Source organism: Octodon degus, unplaced genomic scaffold (genome assembly GCF_000260255.1).
Source record: "Octodon degus isolate 3935 unplaced genomic scaffold, OctDeg1.0 scaffold00005, whole genome shotgun sequence".
In the NCBI taxonomy this organism is placed as follows: Eukaryota; Metazoa; Chordata; class Mammalia; order Rodentia; family Octodontidae; genus Octodon; species Octodon degus.
Window position 1 is genome coordinate 33,057,219 of NW_004524581.1, and position 18,169 is coordinate 33,075,387.

At 55.0% G+C, this 18,169-nt stretch overlaps 2 protein-coding genes and 1 non-coding gene across 4 annotated transcripts; all 3 read left to right on the plus strand.

Annotated features, from left to right (window-relative positions):
• The first annotated feature begins 2,080 nt into the window (after positions 1-2,080).
• Atp6v1g2 (ATPase H+ transporting V1 subunit G2) lies at positions 2,081-4,219 on the plus strand. 2 transcript variants are annotated; one of them, XM_023721788.1, is made up of 4 exons: positions 2,137-2,158; positions 2,565-2,873; positions 3,105-3,205; positions 3,716-4,219. In XM_023721788.1, exons 2-4 carry the CDS (start codon positions 2,792-2,794, stop codon positions 3,887-3,889), a joined length of 357 nt encoding a protein of 118 aa, XP_023577556.1. In that variant the 5' UTR covers positions 2,137-2,158; positions 2,565-2,791; the 3' UTR covers positions 3,890-4,219. The 2 variants fall into 2 exon arrangements, with proteins under 2 accessions (XP_004624378.1, XP_023577556.1); XM_004624321.3 differs by having other exon boundaries at positions 2,081-2,873.
• Positions 4,220-7,380: 3,161 nt separating this feature from the next.
• Positions 7,381-17,931, plus strand: Ddx39b (DExD-box helicase 39B). The gene is made up of 11 exons (XM_004624323.2): positions 7,381-7,469; positions 8,885-9,225; positions 9,950-10,077; positions 10,344-10,436; positions 13,277-13,460; positions 13,650-13,768; positions 15,834-15,965; positions 16,795-16,904; positions 17,006-17,150; positions 17,250-17,397; positions 17,713-17,931. Exons 2-11 carry the CDS (start codon positions 9,015-9,017, stop codon positions 17,727-17,729), a joined length of 1,287 nt encoding a protein of 428 aa, XP_004624380.1. The 5' UTR covers positions 7,381-7,469; positions 8,885-9,014; the 3' UTR covers positions 17,730-17,931.
• Positions 8,224-8,297, plus strand: LOC111818762. Its single transcript, XR_002822676.1, has one exon. It is a non-coding gene; the product is annotated as a small nucleolar RNA SNORD83 (small nucleolar RNA).
• Positions 17,932-18,169: the final 238 nt, after the last annotated feature.

The following is an 18,169-nucleotide window of genomic DNA, read 5'->3' on the forward strand; positions in this document are numbered from 1 at the left end:
CCCCGCCCCTGCCTGCCGGCCCCACTCTCCTGACCCCGCCCCTGCCTGCCGGCCGGCTCTCCTGACCCCGCCCCTGCCTGCCGCCCGCTCTCCTGACCCCGCCCCTGCCGGGGCGCGGACCTGTTAGTGTGCGATTCGAGAAGAGCCTGTATGCCCGGTCGAGGGTTGGAGAACCCCGGGAATTGTAATAATGCACCCCGACTTCACAAGCAGTAGGACCTAATGGGGAAAACTTTTATCAGCAGAAATTTGAATTTTAAAAAGTCACAATTTCAAAGAATGAACTACAAGTTGACTATAAGGTACCCAAGAGACAATCGTAGAGGCTTCTCCTCGGGGACCTGGGCGGAGGGGCTACATCAGACCTGTCCCCCGCCCCCAAGCAGCCGCAGAGCCGCAGGCCCAAGCCGGAGCTGGCACGCGGGGAGGAGGGAGGCGGGAGGGGCGGAGACTCTCCAGGCTGGCGGAAATGCGCAACGTAGACGCAATTTTGGGCGGAAGTGACCTGAGGCGCATGACCGGATGCTGTTCTGCCCCGACCGGTCGGTTCCTACATCAGGCCTCCGGGAGGAAGCCAAGGGATTTAAAATACTGAGTCCGCCTGAGGCCGGGTGGCAAGAGAAAGGCGGAGTGGGGAGAAAGGAGGACGTTCGTTTTTTCTTTTTTTGTGTTTTTTTCCCCAGGTCTTGCCCAACAGAGAGAGGGAATGTTTCAGCAAAATGTGGAAAGATTAAAAAATCAGGGAGCTTAAAGACAGAATAAAAGTCACAATAAAAATATGACACCAAAATTACAGTGAGGCCAAGAATAAGGAGAGATCAAAAAAGAAAAAAGCACGGAGATAAAAACATGCCAAGAGAGCCTAGGACAAAGCAAGTGAGATGTACGCGGAACTTGAACTTGGGAAACACACAGAATAAGAAGTAGATGGAAGAGGGCTAAGAGAGGAGAGAGTTAGGAGCTCCCTAGGGTGCTGCGCCGGCCGAGCGCGCCACGTCCCGAGGTGCGCCTGGCCAGGCCAGCCCTCGGGGTTCGAGTCCGCAGGGGGCTGAGGCCGAGTTTGTTAGAGTTGTAAGGGCCACTTTGAAAGATCCAAGTGAAGTTCAGAAGAAGAGGAAAGGGCAAACTGACTACTATATTTGGAAATACTTGATCCAGGACAAAATAAATACGATGTACTCAAATACAGGGCGAAAGTTCATGTAACTAAGGGAGATGTGAGATTAGATATTTCATTCCTGCACAGACGGGGATATGCACACGCGTTACCAAGACATGCGTGACAGTTGATTTTTCAGATTGTGCTGATGTTGTACTGGCCGGCAGGCTTCACAAAGGCTGGCAAGGACAAGATCTGTTCCGGCCACGTGGAGGAGACTGGAGACAAGCCAGCGTGGAAGGCCTGAGGCGCAACCTGGCGCCGTCGCCTGCCATTTGGACGCTGCCTGGCCAGCACTGCAGCTGCCTGGAGGGGTGCTGTGGGTAGAGGTGCCCTGCTTATGTCATTCTGAAAGCAAGGGGTTCATTGCAGAAGTACCTGGAAAGCACACTGGGCCAGGGAGGAAGCTCAGACGCGTAAGCGCCTGCCTGGCAAGCACAAGGTCCTGAGTTCGACCCCAGTACAAAAAAAAAAACAAAAAACAAAACCAACCAAAAACCCAAAGACCCCCAACACATCATGGGTCAGAATGTTACGGAGGAAGATGCTTACGGGAACACTCCTGTCAGTACAGAAAGAACAACATAGCTCCAGGCGTAGAGGCGGAATACAAAAAATGCCCATGCTCCTCGGGGGCAGAATCCAGTCTACGAAGAGGAGCTGACGGGAGAAGTTTAAAAGATGAAGCGGAATGCCCCAAAATGTTCCTTGTCCAGCAGAAGACTGTGTAGCTCAAAGAAGGCAGCCTGGGGCCGGGGAGATGGCTCAGTAGGATAAGCGCTTCCTTGGCAAGCGCGAGGGCCTGAGTGCAATCCCGGTTCTGAAGAAAAAAAAAAGGCAGTCTTTCAGCTGGGTATGGTGGTGCATGCCTGAAGTCGCGGCATTGGGGAGGCAGAGGCAGGAGGACCGTTGCGGCTTCCAGACCAGGCTGGGTTACAAAGTGAGCGCAAGGCCATGCTGAACTACATAAGACCCTGCTCAAAAAGGCGAAAGAAAAAGGTAATCTTCCTCAAAGCTCCGTGTGGAGTTAAATGAGTTTTGTATGAAGAGTTTTCAGATAAACACCAATAAAGCTACTCATTAAGCAACAAGAGGCACAGACAGAGAGAATGTAGGTAGTGAAACAGTTCTGTCATTTCAGCGTGGGGAGGCTGAGGCAGGAAGGTCCTGAGTTTGGGGCTAGCCTGCGCTATACAGTGAGAAACTGGAGAAAGCCAGCCTAGGGCCCTCTTTCCCCAGCATACATCGCAGGATGCCGTTCCTGCCTTCTCACCCCACTCTCATCCCCTCCGTGCCTCCTACGCCCAAGCCTGGCCTCCCAGCCATCCCTGGAGCCCAGCACCGGAAGAGCTCTGCACCTGCGACCCTACCTGGCCGCTTAGAGCTTGGTCTCTGCTGCCCTCAGGCGGCCGTTTCGGGTATTGCCTGGGTGAGAGGCGAGCGGAGAGGACCAGAATCAGAGTGGTCGGATCAGATTGGGGGAGACACCGGTGCAAGCGGCAGAGAAGGGAGCGCTAAGACCCAGGAGGGGTGCAGGGGCGCAGCGCCAGGGAGGAGGCGGAGGAGGAGGGATAGACGCTGCGGGAGCGTCTCGTACCGCTCCTCCTCGCAGCATCACCGCCCGCGGCGGACATGGCCAGTCAGTCCCAGGGCATCCAGCAGCTCTTGCAAGCTGAGAAGCGGGCAGCTGAGAAGGTGGCAGATGCCAGGAAGCGTAAGTCCCCTCTTCTCCCCTGCAAGACTCCCGAGAGTTGGGGTCGAGCTTAGCAGACCTTGTAGTCTTTAGGACACCCGGCCCGAGGGGAGAGCGCCCAGGGCTGGTGGGAGAAGGGTGGCGGTGTCGGGAGCAGCGCCGCTGGGCCGGGAGAAGGCCGAGCGCCTTCCTGCAAGGGGCTGAGGGCCTGACGTCTGCGGTCACACTCGTGGGGACCCCACGCCCGCCCAGGGAAGGCCCGGAGGCTGAAGCAGGCGAAGGAGGAGGCGCAGACGGAGGTGGAGCAGTACCGCCGCGAGCGGGAGCAGGAATTCCAGAGCAAGCAGCAGGCGGTGAGTGGGGGGCTGGCGGTGCCCCCCAGGGGGTGCGAGTGACCCAACCAGAAAGCAAGGCGGTGGAGGCCGGGGCCCTGCAGGGCCCAGCACGTCGGGAAATCTTTAGGCCAGTGTGTAAGAGAGCCCTGGAGGGCTTTTGTTTCCACGCAGTGCGCAAACAGGCTGGCCTTGAGCTTGCATTTGTACCCAGGCAGCGCCTACACTCGCAGCCCTCCTGTCTCAGCTTCCGAGCGCTGGTACTACAGGCCTGGACCTGGCGCTGTGATGTGCAGCTTGCGGGGAGGGCAGGAACCCATGGTCAGAGTGCGGATTTTACGGTGTTAGACTGAGGCTGGATGTCGGGTCTTCGAGAAAAGACCCCTTTGCTCTCTGGGTATGGCAGTGGGCAGGGAGGGCGTAGTTTCTAGAAAGGCTGTTCTCGCTCAGGACCTTTTCCACCCAGGCCGGGACATCTCTCTCTCTGTTTCTGTGGTCCCTTTCCCCGTCACCCCTTTCCCTGCCCTCCAGGCCATGGGCTCCCAGGGGAACCTGTCCGCTGAAGTGGAGCAGGCTACGCGGCGCCAGGTACAGGGCATGCGCAGCGCCCAGCAGCGGAGCCGGGAGCGCGTGCTGGCCCAGCTTCTCGGCATGGTCTTCGACGTGCGGCCCCAGCTGCACCCCAACTACCGGCTCACCGCCTAGGCCCCCTGGGGCCTGCTCCTCATGCACGTGTGCTCCCACCGAGACGTCCCCCAGCCTAGGCGCCTTCCCTTGCCTGGCATGCACAGGGCCCGGTTCAGCTCTCAGTACTGGAAAATCCATTCACCACCGTGACCTTCGTGTCCTTTTCCATTCTGTGGAAAGGCCAGGAAGCAGCGTCCAGGTTTCTCCTGTGAAATGCAGGGATATCCCGGGCAAACGCGGATCTCCTTGGGCTTCAAGCCTCTCTGGGGCCGTCTAAAGTGAGCCAAGTCACCCTCACCTAGCACTTCTGAACTTGTGGCGCGGAGGGGTCGGGCTGTGGAGGATTTGCCGGCTGGGCAGCCAGAACGCGCCGCCTAACCTGGGCGCCCGAGTGCGCTCCTTGGTGAGGCCGGCCGCTTCCACCGGCTGAGGCTGGTGCCGTGTTAGGAGTCATTCTGTGAAGAGCCGGCCGCGGTTCCCGGGAGCAGCTGGGATTCGGTGAATGGGAAGCCAGATGTCGCGACCACCCTCTGCACAGGGCCAAGCCTGCGCTGCGGTTTCCTGACTTTTCCCAGAAGGTCGCTCTCCAGTTTTCACTTTGTGACCCTGGTAACTCCCAGAGGAACCTGTTCTTCCCACCTCTTTCCCCCCCACCTCATGCTCCCTGGAAAGATGAAGTCATGACACCCCTCCCGCCCGTTACCATTTCAGGCAGACACTGCGTCTCTTAGCTTCTCTTTCTGTCTCTCGTAAGCCGGCCTCTACTGGGGTTCCTTTCTCCGTTTCCCCCAAACCGCCAGATGCGCCTGATGCCCGAGCCCTGGAGTGGCATGTGCCCCCCGCTGCATGGCCTTCCCTCTGTAACAACAAAAGGTGTCAATAAAATAATCGCCTAAATCAACCGGTGAGGCCAAGCAGCCTGCTTTTGCCTCTTCCTTTCTCGTTTTCACTCACTCACTCGCTCTCTTTTTGTGTGTGTGGAACTGGGGATTGAACTCAGGCCCTTGCACTTGCCAGGGAAGCGCTTATTCTACTGAGCCATCTCCCCCGCCCCTCTCTATTCTCTAAACATGACAAGGACTGTCCTTGAAATTTATTGGGGGACAAAAGCAAATAAAACTTCATTATTTTTCTCAAGTGAGAAACGTGGGTCCCTTGATAAGCAACGTGAGGACTACTGTCTTTATTTTTTCATTGCTGAGACAAAATACCCAACACTCAAAGTTACAGGAGGGAAGGTTTGTTGCGGCTCAGTTTGTAGAGGTTTCCACCCATAGTCGGCTGGCTCCAAGGCAGGGGGCACATGGCAGAGTGGCTTCACAGAGGGGCAACAGTCCACGGCAGGGCAGGCGGCAGGCAGCAGGCAGGGGCAGCAGCGCTTTCTGTGCCGGATTTTCCATTGGGGCTACCTGCCCTTAGGGTGGTAGTCACACGTCCAGATCCCAGCACCACACACCCTAGATCCAGCCCCTCCAAAAGGCTTCACCTACGAGGCTTCGGCACGAGGCTCTGGGGGGCGGGTGGTAGGTGGGGGCATCTTGATACGACTTTAATGGCAAATTAAAAAATGCTGGGACAGGCATTGTTTTTTTTTTTTTTTTTTTTACATTGGTGAATTCTTTATTAATTCAAAACATTTTATGAAAGTGTAATGCATGTGCATTTTACAATAGCCCTAGGTTTCCACAAGATAGGTAATAAAAACAGCTGTTTGATTTACTTTGTAAATATGCATAAGAGACCTCTGAATTTTCTTACATAATTATCATGCTTAAATTCTATTAATTACATGGTGAAATATCTAGCATTTCTTTGATATACATAGGTAAAATGATACACAGGTAAAATGATTAAATTCAAAAAAGGCTGAAAAAAACCCAGAAAAAATTTAAATTAGAAGAAAATAATCGGAAGTATCTACTCAATTTATGTGCACCAGAGTTATTTTGACACTGCAAAATAACCAAGCATGATGCACCTTAAGGTGTATCCATATACTCAAAACTTTATAGTAAGGGACAGGCATTGTTTTCTTTTGCTTTATAGTACTTGAAATTTGACGTTATATGTCATCTCCCATTATGTAATCTCTGAGGACAGAGCTAGGCGCTGCTCGTCCCTGGACCCCAGGACAGCATTGAGCACAAGCGGGCAGCTGATCAGAACTGTGGAGGAACTTAAGCCATAGTAGAGCTGGGAAAACTTTTTTTTTTTTTCATGAATTTAGGGCAGGGTCTACAGGGTGTACAGGGTCTCATTACGTAGATTGGACTTGCAGTGATCCTGTTTTCAGCCTCCCAAGCACTGGGATTACAGGCATGCGCCACCACGCCCAGTCCCAATCGCAGTCTCAGCGAGGCCCCGGGGCGGAGCCGGCACAACCCCGGCGCTGCGCTCTGCTTAGCAGGCGCTTTAGTCCGCTGCCCCAGGGAAGACTTCTTTTATGACTCCATCCTTAGGTAAATTCTCTCTTCACCAAAGGAGGCAATCCGTACTGTATCTATTAACCAGATTCTGTAAGCAGGGAAGCAACACAGGATTAAAGGTGTTTACACCCTGGTTGTCGCATACTAGTTGTACTGCTTTGGATATGTTTTACTTCTCCCAATCTATCTGCTTGTCTGAAGAAAGGTAACAGTGGTTAAACGCTTAGGCCTGCTAACAGAGAACGGGCAAATGTCTGCCCGTTTTAAGCAGCACATCCAACTTCTGCAGCATCTCCTTACGGGGGGGGGGGGGGAAATCCAGGACTGCTGAGCGGGGCTAAAGAACATGCGGCTCCCGGGAACAATTTTATGGAAAGTTGTGCAATCCTCAAGACTTATCACTTAGGGTTTTCTTTTGAGACTGAGTCTCACTTTGTAGCGCAGGATGGCTTTGAACTCAGAGGAATGCTCCTGTCTCAGCCATCGGCGTGCCTGGCTCCCAGGTGCGCACCGCCACGCCTGGTTTTACCGTTTAAACACGTGAGGCAGATTCTCGTTCCTGACTCAGAGCCTCGAGTCATCAACCTAAAGGCGCTAGCTAACCGGCCAACTTAATTTCGAGCAAATGCCGTACTCTCAAGGGCACCTCCCTCCGAGTCCTGCCACCTGGCCACTCCGTCCGCGGAACTGGGGCCGGACGGTTCCTTCAGCGCATGCCCAGCGCTCCTCCGGTCACCTTGACCACCGCGGCGAGGCCCCCGTGGGAACGCGCAGGTTCCCCCACCACCCTGTTTTGGGTGCGCCCATGGAGGCTGCCCAGAGAGAACACCTGCGTGGCAAAAACCTAAATTAAGAAGTGAAAGGCGTGGAAAACAGGACAAGGAAACACGTTTGTCACCTTTATGTCTTTTGTCATTGGCAGTAGCAGAGGAGCTGGAAGTGGCTTTCCAATTTTTTTTTTTTTTTCTTTTTCTGACAGGCGTTTTCCCAAGGCAACCCCGAAGCGCGCGGAACTATAGACTCGCCCAAGGTCCTCTTCCGGCGCCCTGCGCCTGCGCCCTGGCAGGCGAGCAGGCGGGAGGCCGGGGCAGAGGGAAGCCTGAAACCGGAAGTGAAGGCTGATTCCCTCCTTCGTCGCTGTCGTTGCCGCCATACGCGCTTGCCCTGCTCAGGTAAGCTTTGGCCTTGCTACCATCCGCCTCCATCTGCGGTTCTCCCCGCTCATCTTGTCACGTGGGTTCCTAATATCCCTTGTTCAGGCGATGGCCTGGTCGCTGGGGCTTAGCTGGGTAGTTATTTTCATCTTTTTCTAGAACAAAAAGCTCTTGGCGCAAGGCAGGGAAGAAAGGGGGCCCCATCCAAGATGGTGCCGCGAGCGCCATTGTGTTGCCTCTCTTTGCTCCCGGCGCTCTGAGTGGGCCCCTCGCTTCCCCGAGGCCCAGCGACGGCGTGAGGCGGCGCCAGGTGGCCCTCGGTCCGCGTCCTGGGGGCGGGGCTGACCTCGCCTCCGGGGGCGGCCCTAGCTGGGGCCGAGGTGCGCGGGAGGGGCCGCCGGTGGCGCGCGTCGGGCGACCCCTGTCGCCCCGGCGTCCCCAGCCTTGTCGGGAGCGGGTTCTGAGTGCTTGTGAGGGTTTCACTTTCTCGAGAAGATGTTTTGAGCCCCTGAGGAGCACCTGAGTAACGTGAGAACGCTGGGTGAACGCTTGCAAGCCGGAACGCGGATCCTGTACCTGGTCATTAGGCTTTCTCCGCGTGGTGACCTAATTTTCACGTTACACTTTGTTGCGGGTGTTCGCGGTGCTGGCGCCAGAACCAGGCGCTGCGCCGCGCTCCCAGGCCCCTTTGTTTTTTGTTTCGCCACCGAGCCATTCTCGTACCCCCGCTCCCTAGCACCGACTGCGCGGGCAGGAGGGCAGGGGAACGGCGGCCACATGATGTTTCACTTGGAGAGAGCGCTCTGCGCAGTGCTGACCTTAATCTATCACCCTTGACTGATGGCTGCCGGGTTAGGGCTGGGCGCAGGGAAAGCGCAGGGTCTCCCGCAGGGACTTAGGGCATTCGTCGTTTGCATGTTCGCCTATTGTAAGCCCTTGATCTTTTTCACCATAATGCCACTTTTTTCACTGTTGCTGTGTGCAAATAAAGTGGGTTTTTTTTTTTTTAATTTTTTTTAAAGGCAGGGTCTTACCCTGTGGTTCAGGCTAGCTTTGAGCTCACTATGTTGCCCAGGCTGGCTTAGAACTCAGGGTGATCCTCCTGCCCAGCCTCCCAAGTGCTGGGATTATAGGTGTGTGCTCTCATGCCGGGCTCAAATAAAGCAGTTTTCTTTCAAATAAAGTATTTCCAAATTGTCTTTAACTGCTTTCTGCTACAGTGAGCCAAAATCTTTCTGCAACTATGTCCTCTGAAGCCATTTTACTTTTTTAAAAAAATTATGTTTGTTTTTTATTTGTAGACTTTGTATTTCTTTGTAATATTCTTTCTAGACGTTATAGTTTAGGGAAAGTAGGCCGAGTTTGGGGATGGGGAAGTGGTGAAAGCCTGCTCCTGACTGACCCATCTGCTGCTCTGCTCTGTTCTCTCCTAGCTCTTCTGTCAGGAGTGTTCTCCTTTTCCTTTGCTTCCCTCAGCCCCTTGGGCCCCCTTGTGTTCCCTCCCTCCTCCCTGCTCCGGGAGGTCACCCCTAGAGCCCCTCCCTGCCATCGGCCAGCCCCACCATGGCGGAGAACGATGTGGACAACGAGCTCCTGGACTACGAGGATGATGAGGTGGAGACGGCGGCTGCTGGGGACGGGGCCGAGGCCCCTGCCAAGAAGGATGTCAAGGGCTCCTACGTCTCCATTCACAGCTCCGGCTTCCGGGACTTTCTGCTTAAGCCAGAGCTGCTCCGGGCCATTGTTGACTGTGGCTTTGAGCATCCCTCCGAAGGTGCATTTTCTGTTAGCCTAAGAGCACTCCAGTCTTTTCAGGAATAGATGTGAAGGGTGGTTCTTCACATGGGAGAGAGAGGTTTATGTTTAGGATAGCGTAGGCCATAAGGACCAAACTGTCCACGACGGAAGACCAGTCTCTAGTCTTGTCTTTCACAGTGGCATGAAAGTGCCAGTATCCCAGACCCAGCTTAGATGGAGGACTGCCCTGGCGTCTGGCTTTTCTTCTTGTTTGTTTGGTTTTAACTTTGTCACTTTGGCTGCTACATTTCTGGAAAGGGCCTGCTCAAGCCTTCAGTTACCCTCTTTTGGGCCAGGCCAGCTCTCTACTCTGGAAACTTTCTTGGCTGGTCTAGAAACAGACTTTGGGTCAGGTACTAAGTGCTTTATTTTGCTCAAGGTTGCAGGGTTACGTGACCCAAAGCATGGCAACCTAAGTAGGTGAGGTGGCCTGTGGCAGGCCTTCAATGTCATGGATTGTTACACTTTAAGAAAAATAAGGACTGAGCCAGGAGCACTGAAGGTGAGCCGTGGGGAGGCGCAGGAGGGGCGCCAGCTCCGCTGGGGAGGAAGAGGGCGTGAGGGGTTAATTTGAACCTGAATGTTGGCAAGAACCAGGAAAGTACTTGGAGAACTGAGCAGGAAGAACGGGGCTTGGTGTGGTGAGACAGGTTGGGAAGTTGGGGGTGAGTCTTAGTTTTTCTTTCTGTTATTTCTTACAGTCCAGCATGAGTGCATCCCTCAGGCCATTCTAGGAATGGATGTCCTGTGTCAGGCCAAATCAGGCATGGGAAAGACGGCGGTGTTTGTCTTGGCCACGCTGCAGCAGCTGGAGCCCGTGACTGGGCAGGTGTGTTTGAGGGGCGTGTTGGGGGCATCTGGGTTAGCACTACACGGGAAGGGGGCCTGCCTGTCTCCACTTGTTAGAGCTGGGCGTGCTCACCGCTCAGGTGGCCAGGTCACCTTGACAGCCAGGACTGCTCTGTTAAGCACAGCTGAATTAGTCAGCTCTGGAGCTCCGATGGTTCGCTGGGTGTGAGTTATTGGCAGTCTCTCTTCTGGAGGGAACAGCCAAGGGTGTGTGCTCACTGGGGCTGTCTTGCCTGTTCTCCCAAGGTGTCCGTGCTGGTGATGTGTCACACAAGGGAGTTGGCGTTTCAGATCAGCAAGGAGTACGAGCGCTTCTCTAAGTACATGCCCAACGTCAAGGTGAGCCAGAGGGAGAGCCCTGGGACAGCCGGGGTGTAGGCGATGGTAGGCAGTTTGACGATGTTAAGTAAACACTCACGTGAGTCTTCAGCAGCCAAGTCCCTGGTGGGAAGCTCCCTCAGACTAAGATGTGCAGGAGATTTTGCTTGATCATGGGGCTCTTTTGGCTTGTTACAGTCTTGGAGGTGCTGCTGTAGTTAACTTCGGAGAAGCTTTTGTTTGCCTTGGCTTGACAGTGCAGATACACCTGTGTTTGGCGAGAATTGTGATTGGGCTGTGGTGACGTGTGCCACATGGTAGGAACTGCCCAGTAGGCTCTGCGTCGCTCTTGTCCATGGGGGCTATACGGAGCCTACCCCAGGCCTGCGAGCATGAATACAGGGTGACACAGCACAGCGCCTATGCAAATGGAGGTGACGGGCACACGGGTGTGATTTCCTGTCATTCTGGCTGAAGTGAAGAACAGCATTTAGGTTCAAATTGTTACAAGTTTTCCATCTATTTAGAGGTTAGAGGAGTTACTGTTTGAGGCATAGCCCTGAATTGAAAATTTATCTTATTATTCTTATTTTTCTTTATTTTTTTGGTATAATTGGGGATTGAACTCAGGCCCTTGCTTTTGCCAGGCAAGCATTTATTCTACTGAGCCATCTCCCCAGCCCCTATTATTATTATCATTTTTGTATTGGGGGTTGAAGCTGGGACCTTGCGCTTGCCAGGCAGGTGCTTAGGCTGCTGAGCTATCTCACTGGTCTCTTGAAAAATCAAAACAGTAGCTGTACTTGTTCTTAAGTAATTTATAACATCTTAACAATGAAACAGTGAGTGTTCTCCCATAGTCCTGTTCCACAGAACACCCCCCGCCCCCCCCCAAGTGGCACTGGGGTTTTGAGCCCTGGCCTTGTACGTGCCAGGCAAGGCCCTGCTGCCCGTCCTCGGCAGTGTTTTCTTAATTTGTCGGCTTTCACTGCTTTCTGGCTTCTCTTTATGAAATGCTAATTTGTTTACACTTCTCTAATATTTTGAAGATTGTTAATTAAATGTGACCTGAGGCCTCCTGTTCTCTGCTCTGTAGGTGAGCTTTCTGTCTGGCCTTGCTCCAAGCAGTCCTAACCTGTGGGTTGGCTCTAAATGCGCAAAGCCAGGCAGTCTTACATTTGTTGTTGAGTTCAGCAGTGGCAGGGGGTGTGCTGCTCCTGTCGCCCACCTTGGTCCTTGCAAGAGACTGTGGGCATTGTGGTCCAGGCAGACTGGGTGCGGGAAGCTGGAGGGCCAGCTACCTAGGAGGGTCGCTTGCTCCTAGGAGTCCAAGGCCACCCCAAGAAACACAGTGAGATTCTGTTTGAAAAAAGCAAATAAAGGGCCAGGAAGATAGCTCTGTGGCCCAAGTGCCTGCATGGCAAATTTAAGATCGGAGGTCTAGCTTTGGTACAAAAAAAAATCAAATACAAATCGTTGCTGTTTTCCTTGTATTTTTCTTATTACTGTTCCAAATTCCTGCCTCACTGCAGGCTGGGCCAGTCGTACAGAATGTCCCGCTTAGGCTTTGTTCAGCTTGCTCTTCTAGTGCTTCTTAGCAGCTGAAATTGATACTTGAAAGCTGAAGTGGTGAGCAGTTCTGGCGAGAGGCCCTTCTGGTGGGGCTGGCTTCCTAGGCTGCTGCAGACGCGGCCGCCTCCCCGCGCCTGGCCTTGGAGGTCTGCTCCTGGGCTGTTCTTCCCCTTGAACGTGGGAAGCGCTTTCTGTGGTCTGCTGTATTAAGGCGCAGGCCTTTGTCAAGTATTCACCTAATGGTTTAATCTCGGGTAGTAAATACACGTGGCCTGAATCAGTAACTGGGAGTTTCTGTGACAGTTCATTTAGGACAGCTCAGTGTTCCATGCTTGTTCGGGGACGGGGTGCTCTTGGGGATTAAACCTGGGGCTTGCAAACTGAGCTACGTGTCTAGCCCTCTTTGTATTTTGAGATGGGGTTTTGCTAGGCTGCCGATGGCACTTGAACTGGTCATTCTCTTGCCCCAGTTGGAGGTGCCACATCCTGGCGCTGTGGGCGTGCTGCACCAGGCCTAGCCCACCTGCTTGTGTGTGTCTTTTGGGACATTTCCGTTGCTACAGTTCAGATGCCCATAGTGGTAGCACTTGTCATAGCCAGTTCGCCCCTGTAATGGCGCGTCTTGCTGCTGCTGCTCCCGTTCCCCTCCCCCTCAGCTTTGGGTCCTCTGTTCTTTTTGTTGTCCTTTGTTCTCTCCTTCCCTTGTTCTCATTTCAACATTTTCTTCGTATCTCCCAATATCTGTTGTACATTTCTGTCCTTACACCTTTGGTTTTTCACACAGAGAAGTGGTGCAGCACTTCTACACGCGAGGGGTGTAGACGCGAGTCGGGCCTCTGGTGTCTGTCCATCCAGCAGGAGACAGCTCCTGCTGGCCTTCTGTTGCTGTGTGCTCTTGCGGTTCTGGATGCTGCTGCGGTGGCTTCTTGCTGTCCTTAAACTAAAGCCAGGCCTGAGAGTTGTGTGAGACCCTGCGGTCAGAGAGGGCCATAGGCGCGGAATGCCGAGTCCTGCCTGTGTCCACGGCCATGTGGCTGGGACTGTCACTTCTGCCTTGCCTCAGTATTGCGGCACTTAAAAGGATTTTAGGTGAGGTGGACTCTTTTTTTTTTTTTTTTTTTTTTTTTTGCGAAACTGGGGATTGAACTCAGGCCCTTGTGCTTGCCTGGGAAGCACTTATTCCACTGAGCCAAGAGGTGGACTCTTGAGAGTTTGGAAGAATCGTCCTGACAGAGGGAACCCCGGGAGTTGGGGGTTTCCATCCTGTGAGACTCTTAACTGGCCTGCAGGTCGCCGTGTTTTTTGGTGGTCTGTCTATCAAGAAGGATGAAGAGGTGCTGAAGAAGAACTGCCCACACATCGTGGTGGGGACGCCTGGCCGCATCCTTGCCCTGGCTCGAAACAAGAGCCTGAACCTCAAACACATTAAACACTTTATCCTGGATGAGTGTGACAAGATGCTTGAACAGCTCGGTGAGTAGGGGCCCGGGATTGCTTCTGGGGCCAACAGTGTTGGGAGGGCCCTGGTGCGAGGACGCCCATCACTCTCGGCTGGGTGCTGGGTGCCGGGCGCTCCTTTTCTGGTGGGGTGTGGGACTGCACCCAGGGCCCCTGGTCTTTGATCCTCATGGGTGTTTCTTCTGTAATCCTTCCTTCCGGCAGACATGCGTCGGGATGTCCAGGAAATTTTTCGCATGACCCCGCACGAGAAGCAGGTCATGATGTTCAGTGCCACCTTGGGCAAAGAGATTCGTCCAGTCTGCCGCAAGTTCATGCAAGATGTAAATACCCTTCTACCTTCTCTCCCTCCACTCCCCGCCCGCTGCCTCCTCCCTACCTCGCCCTCCTCCTGCAGACTCCCGGTCCTCAGACAGCAGGAGGCCAGTGCCATAGAGCGATGACTCCTGGAAGAGACAGAGGAGAGACAGCTAGCGCTAGGGTGTGCGTGAAGGCTAGGGAAACTCCGGAAGACTTGGTCGGTTAACGAGAGAGCAGGGAGCTGTCGACCTTTATAATCCCAACCTTCCTGAACCAGCTGTCCCTTGGGGGAGGGCAGGATTCCTGCCCTACTGCCCACCGTCACCTGCACAGCCCCTTGCAGCCACGCACCTCGAGGTGGCAGCGAGCAGCCAGCCTTCTGCTCAGACTCAAGCCGCCCGAGCAGGAGAGCAGAGAGGGACAGACAGCAGGCAGGGCTCCGCCAGAGAAGAAGAGAGCTCAGAGGAGTGACCCTTCCCACCTGGGGCAGGGGCCTTGGGCCCCTGGTCCCCCCCTGCCCTTCCCGCCCACCCTTCCTCAAACCCACACCATCGGAGCCTCGGTCCGCGGAGACGCGAGCTGGCGGCAGAGAAGCAGCAAGGCGGGCGACGCGGGAGCGGACACCGAGCAGTGGACGGCGGCGGCGGAGGCCGCAGGGACCCTGACCAGGAAGCGGAGGACCAAGCCAGCTCTTTTTCTGTGCCCGGTTTTTTTTTCCTGAATCTAACACGAGCTGTGCCCCGTGTCCCCCATATGTGTTGGGGAGGGGTATCCTAAGTGGGGTGGTGGCTTTTTTGTTCTTCAAAAAAGTTACTTTTCAATGCTCAATGCAGAGGGGTGGGGAGAGTGCCCCGGAGCGCTCCAGTGGATCGGAGCCGAGCAGATGCGGGTGGGCTGGGGCAGCTGCACAGCAGTGCGTGTGTCCTCCTGCTGCACGCCTCCTTTGGGTGATGGAGTTCTCTAACTGCCCGGGCCAGAATGAGGTTGGAACTGTGCTCTGGAGAGCCTGGCTCGCCAGCCCGCTCTCCTAGGCTTCTGGTTTTTGTCCTGTGACACATCCTTTTCCATCTTGGTCTCCCAAGGTGGTGTACAGATACTAGGTCCTCCACGACGGTACAGAGGCATAGGGAGGTCGGGCTTCGAGTTGTCTGTGTCACTTGCTGGCCTTTTTCCTGCTCCCCTGTCCCCCCTTCAGGGACTGTGTGAGGTGTTTTTTTTTTCTTTTTTAATGGATGCATATTCGTCGTCGAATTTTTCTTTGGCACCAACTATTAATACTCTCCCTGTAAATCCATTGATGGTGTTGCCATTGATGGCCACTGTTTTCTTGTGGTGAGAGCAAGCTGTGACTCAACTTGAGGAATTTTACTTGTCCTTGAGATGCACTGATGGGGCCGGAGAGATGGCTCAATGGAATAAGCGCTTCCCTGGCAAGCGCAGGGTCTGAGTTCAGTCCCCGGTTCCAAGAAAATAAAAGCACTGACTGGAGGTGCTATAGCCCTCTGATCTTAGGACTCCCGCTCACTCAGTGTGTGGGACTAGTCGAAGAGGAGCAGCCCTCGCCCCTGCCCGCCCTCGGAGCTCTCTCCTCCGATGCAGGTTTCTGCCGAGTCACAGATTGCCAGGATCCAAGTGTTGGGATCACACTTCCCTTTGTGCATCCTCTGCCACTGTTTGTTTTTTTCCTTTTTTGGCGGGACTGGGGATTGAACTCAGGCCCTTGTGCTTGCCAGGGAAGCGCTGTATTCCACTGAGCCATCTCCCTGGCCCCCATCTCCTCTGCCACTGTTGTGCCTCCACTAGGGGAGCTGGCTCCTCGGCAGTGGGTGCTTTTCCTGCCCTGTCATTTTGTCAGTTCTTTTTCCCGAGAGTTTTCAGTTGGGCATTCTTAAAACTCAACTGGCAAGGAGCAGATGAGCTCAGATGTGAAGGAGACCCCAGGAAAGCGGGCATTTTTGGTGGTGGTGGGGCTTCCAGCCTCTCTCCTCCCATCCCCACATGGGGTGTATTGGAGATCAGCTTCCTCCACCCCCCCAGGTTTAACCCCCCCACTCTGCCCTCCTCCCGCCCCACCCCTCCTCCCCCCAGCCCATGGAGATCTTCGTGGACGATGAGACGAAGTTGACGCTGCACGGGCTGCAGCAGTACTACGTGAAGCTGAAGGACAACGAGAAGAACCGCAAGCTTTTTGACCTTCTGGATGTTCTGGAGTTCAACCAGGTCAGTGGTTCCAGGTCCAGCAGGGGATGAGCCTGGAACCTTCGTGAGCTGCGGCAGGAACCTGTGCGTTGAGCGGTTCTTAGGGGGTGGGGGCACGTGTTGTCTATTTTGGTGCCAGCCACCAGGCTGAGGGCGCTGCATGCCGGGCAAGCTGTGTTGCTGAGCTGCATCCCCAGCCCTGAGAAGTGGTTTTCAGAGGTGGTGAGACTCAACCCAGGGCCTTCCCGCTGAGCGACACCCCCAGTCCCCTCGGATTTTCTCAGGCTGCCCTGAGCTTTGATCCACTCGGCTCAGCCTTTAGCCCGCCCAGCATGTCTGCTGGAGAAAGCCTCTTAAATGAGAACCTTCCTTAGCCAGGTGGAAGGTCTTTACAGTTTCGTGATTGAAATGCATAGATAATGAGGAGCTCCGAGCAGTAAACCTCAAAGTAAAATCCTGAAGGATTTTAGTAAGTATGGAAATAGTTGTTGTGGTCACTCGCAAGTTTTAAGTCCGTTACTCCCGACTGGAGAAAAGCATTCTGTCCTTTTGAGTGTCGCGTGGACTGTTTGCGCTACACGCTGCTTTCTGGAATCGAAGCTCAGTTCCCTAGTCTCGGTGTGGCCTTCACAGACCTTGTTCTACCTACTCCCGAGCATCCCTGAAGTCCCTGTTCCTCACACCGCCTCAGGCCAGCTGCTGAGGCAAGTCCGAGCTGAGAAAGGCTGAGTGCTGTCCGCACGGAGGCAGAGGAGGAGGTGCCGGTGGAGACCAGGAGGGCCTGTGGGTGCCCCGAGCGGGGCCCTGAGTGCGTGCCCTCAACGCCCCCGCCCGGCCTGCCCCACCGCAGGTGGTGATCTTCGTGAAGTCCGTGCAGCGGTGCATCGCGCTCGCCCAGCTCCTGGTGGAGCAGAACTTCCCAGCCATTGCCATCCACCGCGGGATGCCGCAGGAGGAGAGGTGGGGGGAGGCGGGGGGAGGCGCGCGGCGGGAGGGCCTGGCTCCTGGAGGCCGAGGAGCTGGCAGAGGGCTCAACCGTTTCTCATTGCTTCCTCACAAAGGCTTTCTCGGTATCAGCAGTTTAAAGACTTTCAGCGCCGAATTCTTGTGGCTACCAACCTGTTTGGGCGGGGCATGGACATTGAGCGGGTGAACATCGCCTTTAACTACGACATGCCCGAGGACTCGGACACCTACCTGCACCGGGTGAGCGCTCGCCCGGGCAGCCCCTCCCCAGGCCCTAGGTCCTCTCCTCCAGGGGCTTCCTCCTCCTGGGTCTTCTAGCGTCCCTGCCCTTGCCTGCAGGTGGCCAGAGCAGGCCGGTTCGGCACCAAGGGCCTGGCCATCACGTTTGTGTCGGACGAGAACGATGCCAAGATCCTGAATGACGTGCAGGACCGCTTTGAGGTCAACATCAGTGAGCTACCCGATGAGATAGACATCTCCTCCTACAGTGAGTGTGGCGCCCAGGGACGGTCGCCCCACCCCTTGGAGTGCCCTTGTCCTGAGCGGACTTGTCGTGGGTCCCTTGTGTAGGGAGAGGGCCCTGGTGCGTTATGGGCCGTGACTGCGCCCTGCCTCCTGGTCCTGGCTGCCGTGTCGGGTGTTTTGGCCTCCGTGCGGGAAGGCTTCTGGCTTCTCTCCTGAAGGGCTTCGTTTTCTCCACTCGCAGTATATCCTGAACCCACACACAGTCGTGTGCAGTGTGGGCCTGTTCCTGGAGTTGGGCTCTTGGTACCTGATTCTAACACTCATGTTTCCTCTTCAGTTGAACAGACTCGGTAGAGGACTGCCGCCCTAGAATGTGCCAGGATCTCTGCAGGAGAGGACACGGGCGTGGGGCGAAGGAGACGCTGCTGCCCACTGCCCCAGCCCTCTTCCCGAGGCTTCTCCCTTTGCATCACCACCACTCCTATACGCCAACCCAATTTATCAGCATTTTTTTTTAACAAAACTAAAAATGAACACAAACATGTCTGGTGTCTCTTTGGTGCTCCGTGCTTTGCTGTGTGTGGTGAGGGATTTGGGCTTTTGCCGGGGACAGTTCTGCAAGGGCTGTGACTCTGCTGTGGGGCGTGTCAGCCTGGGTTTGGGCTGGGCCTGCAGAGGGGCCAGCTCTGTTGCCCCCCATGTGCCGAGTTGTCAGGATCTGGGTGGACAGCCTGGGCTCGGGCTGTGTGGGCCGGCGGCCGCTCTTCTGGCTGCCAAAGGTCCTGGGAGCTTAG

Coding starts and splice junctions, on each gene's coding strand:
- Atp6v1g2 (XM_004624321.3), top strand. CDS start 2,792: ATGGCCAGTCAGTCCCAGGGCATCCAGCAGCTCTTGCAAGCTGAGAAG. Junction 2,874..3,104: donor GGTGGCAGATGCCAGGAAGC/GTAAGTCCCCTC, acceptor ACGCCCGCCCAG/GGAAGGCCCGGAGGCTGAAG. Junction 3,206..3,715: donor TCCAGAGCAAGCAGCAGGCG/GTGAGTGGGGGG, acceptor CCTGCCCTCCAG/GCCATGGGCTCCCAGGGGAA.
- Ddx39b (XM_004624323.2), top strand. CDS start 9,015: ATGGCGGAGAACGATGTGGACAACGAGCTCCTGGACTACGAGGATGAT. Junction 10,437..13,276: donor AGTACATGCCCAACGTCAAG/GTGAGCCAGAGG, acceptor ACTGGCCTGCAG/GTCGCCGTGTTTTTTGGTGG. Junction 13,769..15,833: donor GCCGCAAGTTCATGCAAGAT/GTAAATACCCTT, acceptor TCCTCCCCCCAG/CCCATGGAGATCTTCGTGGA.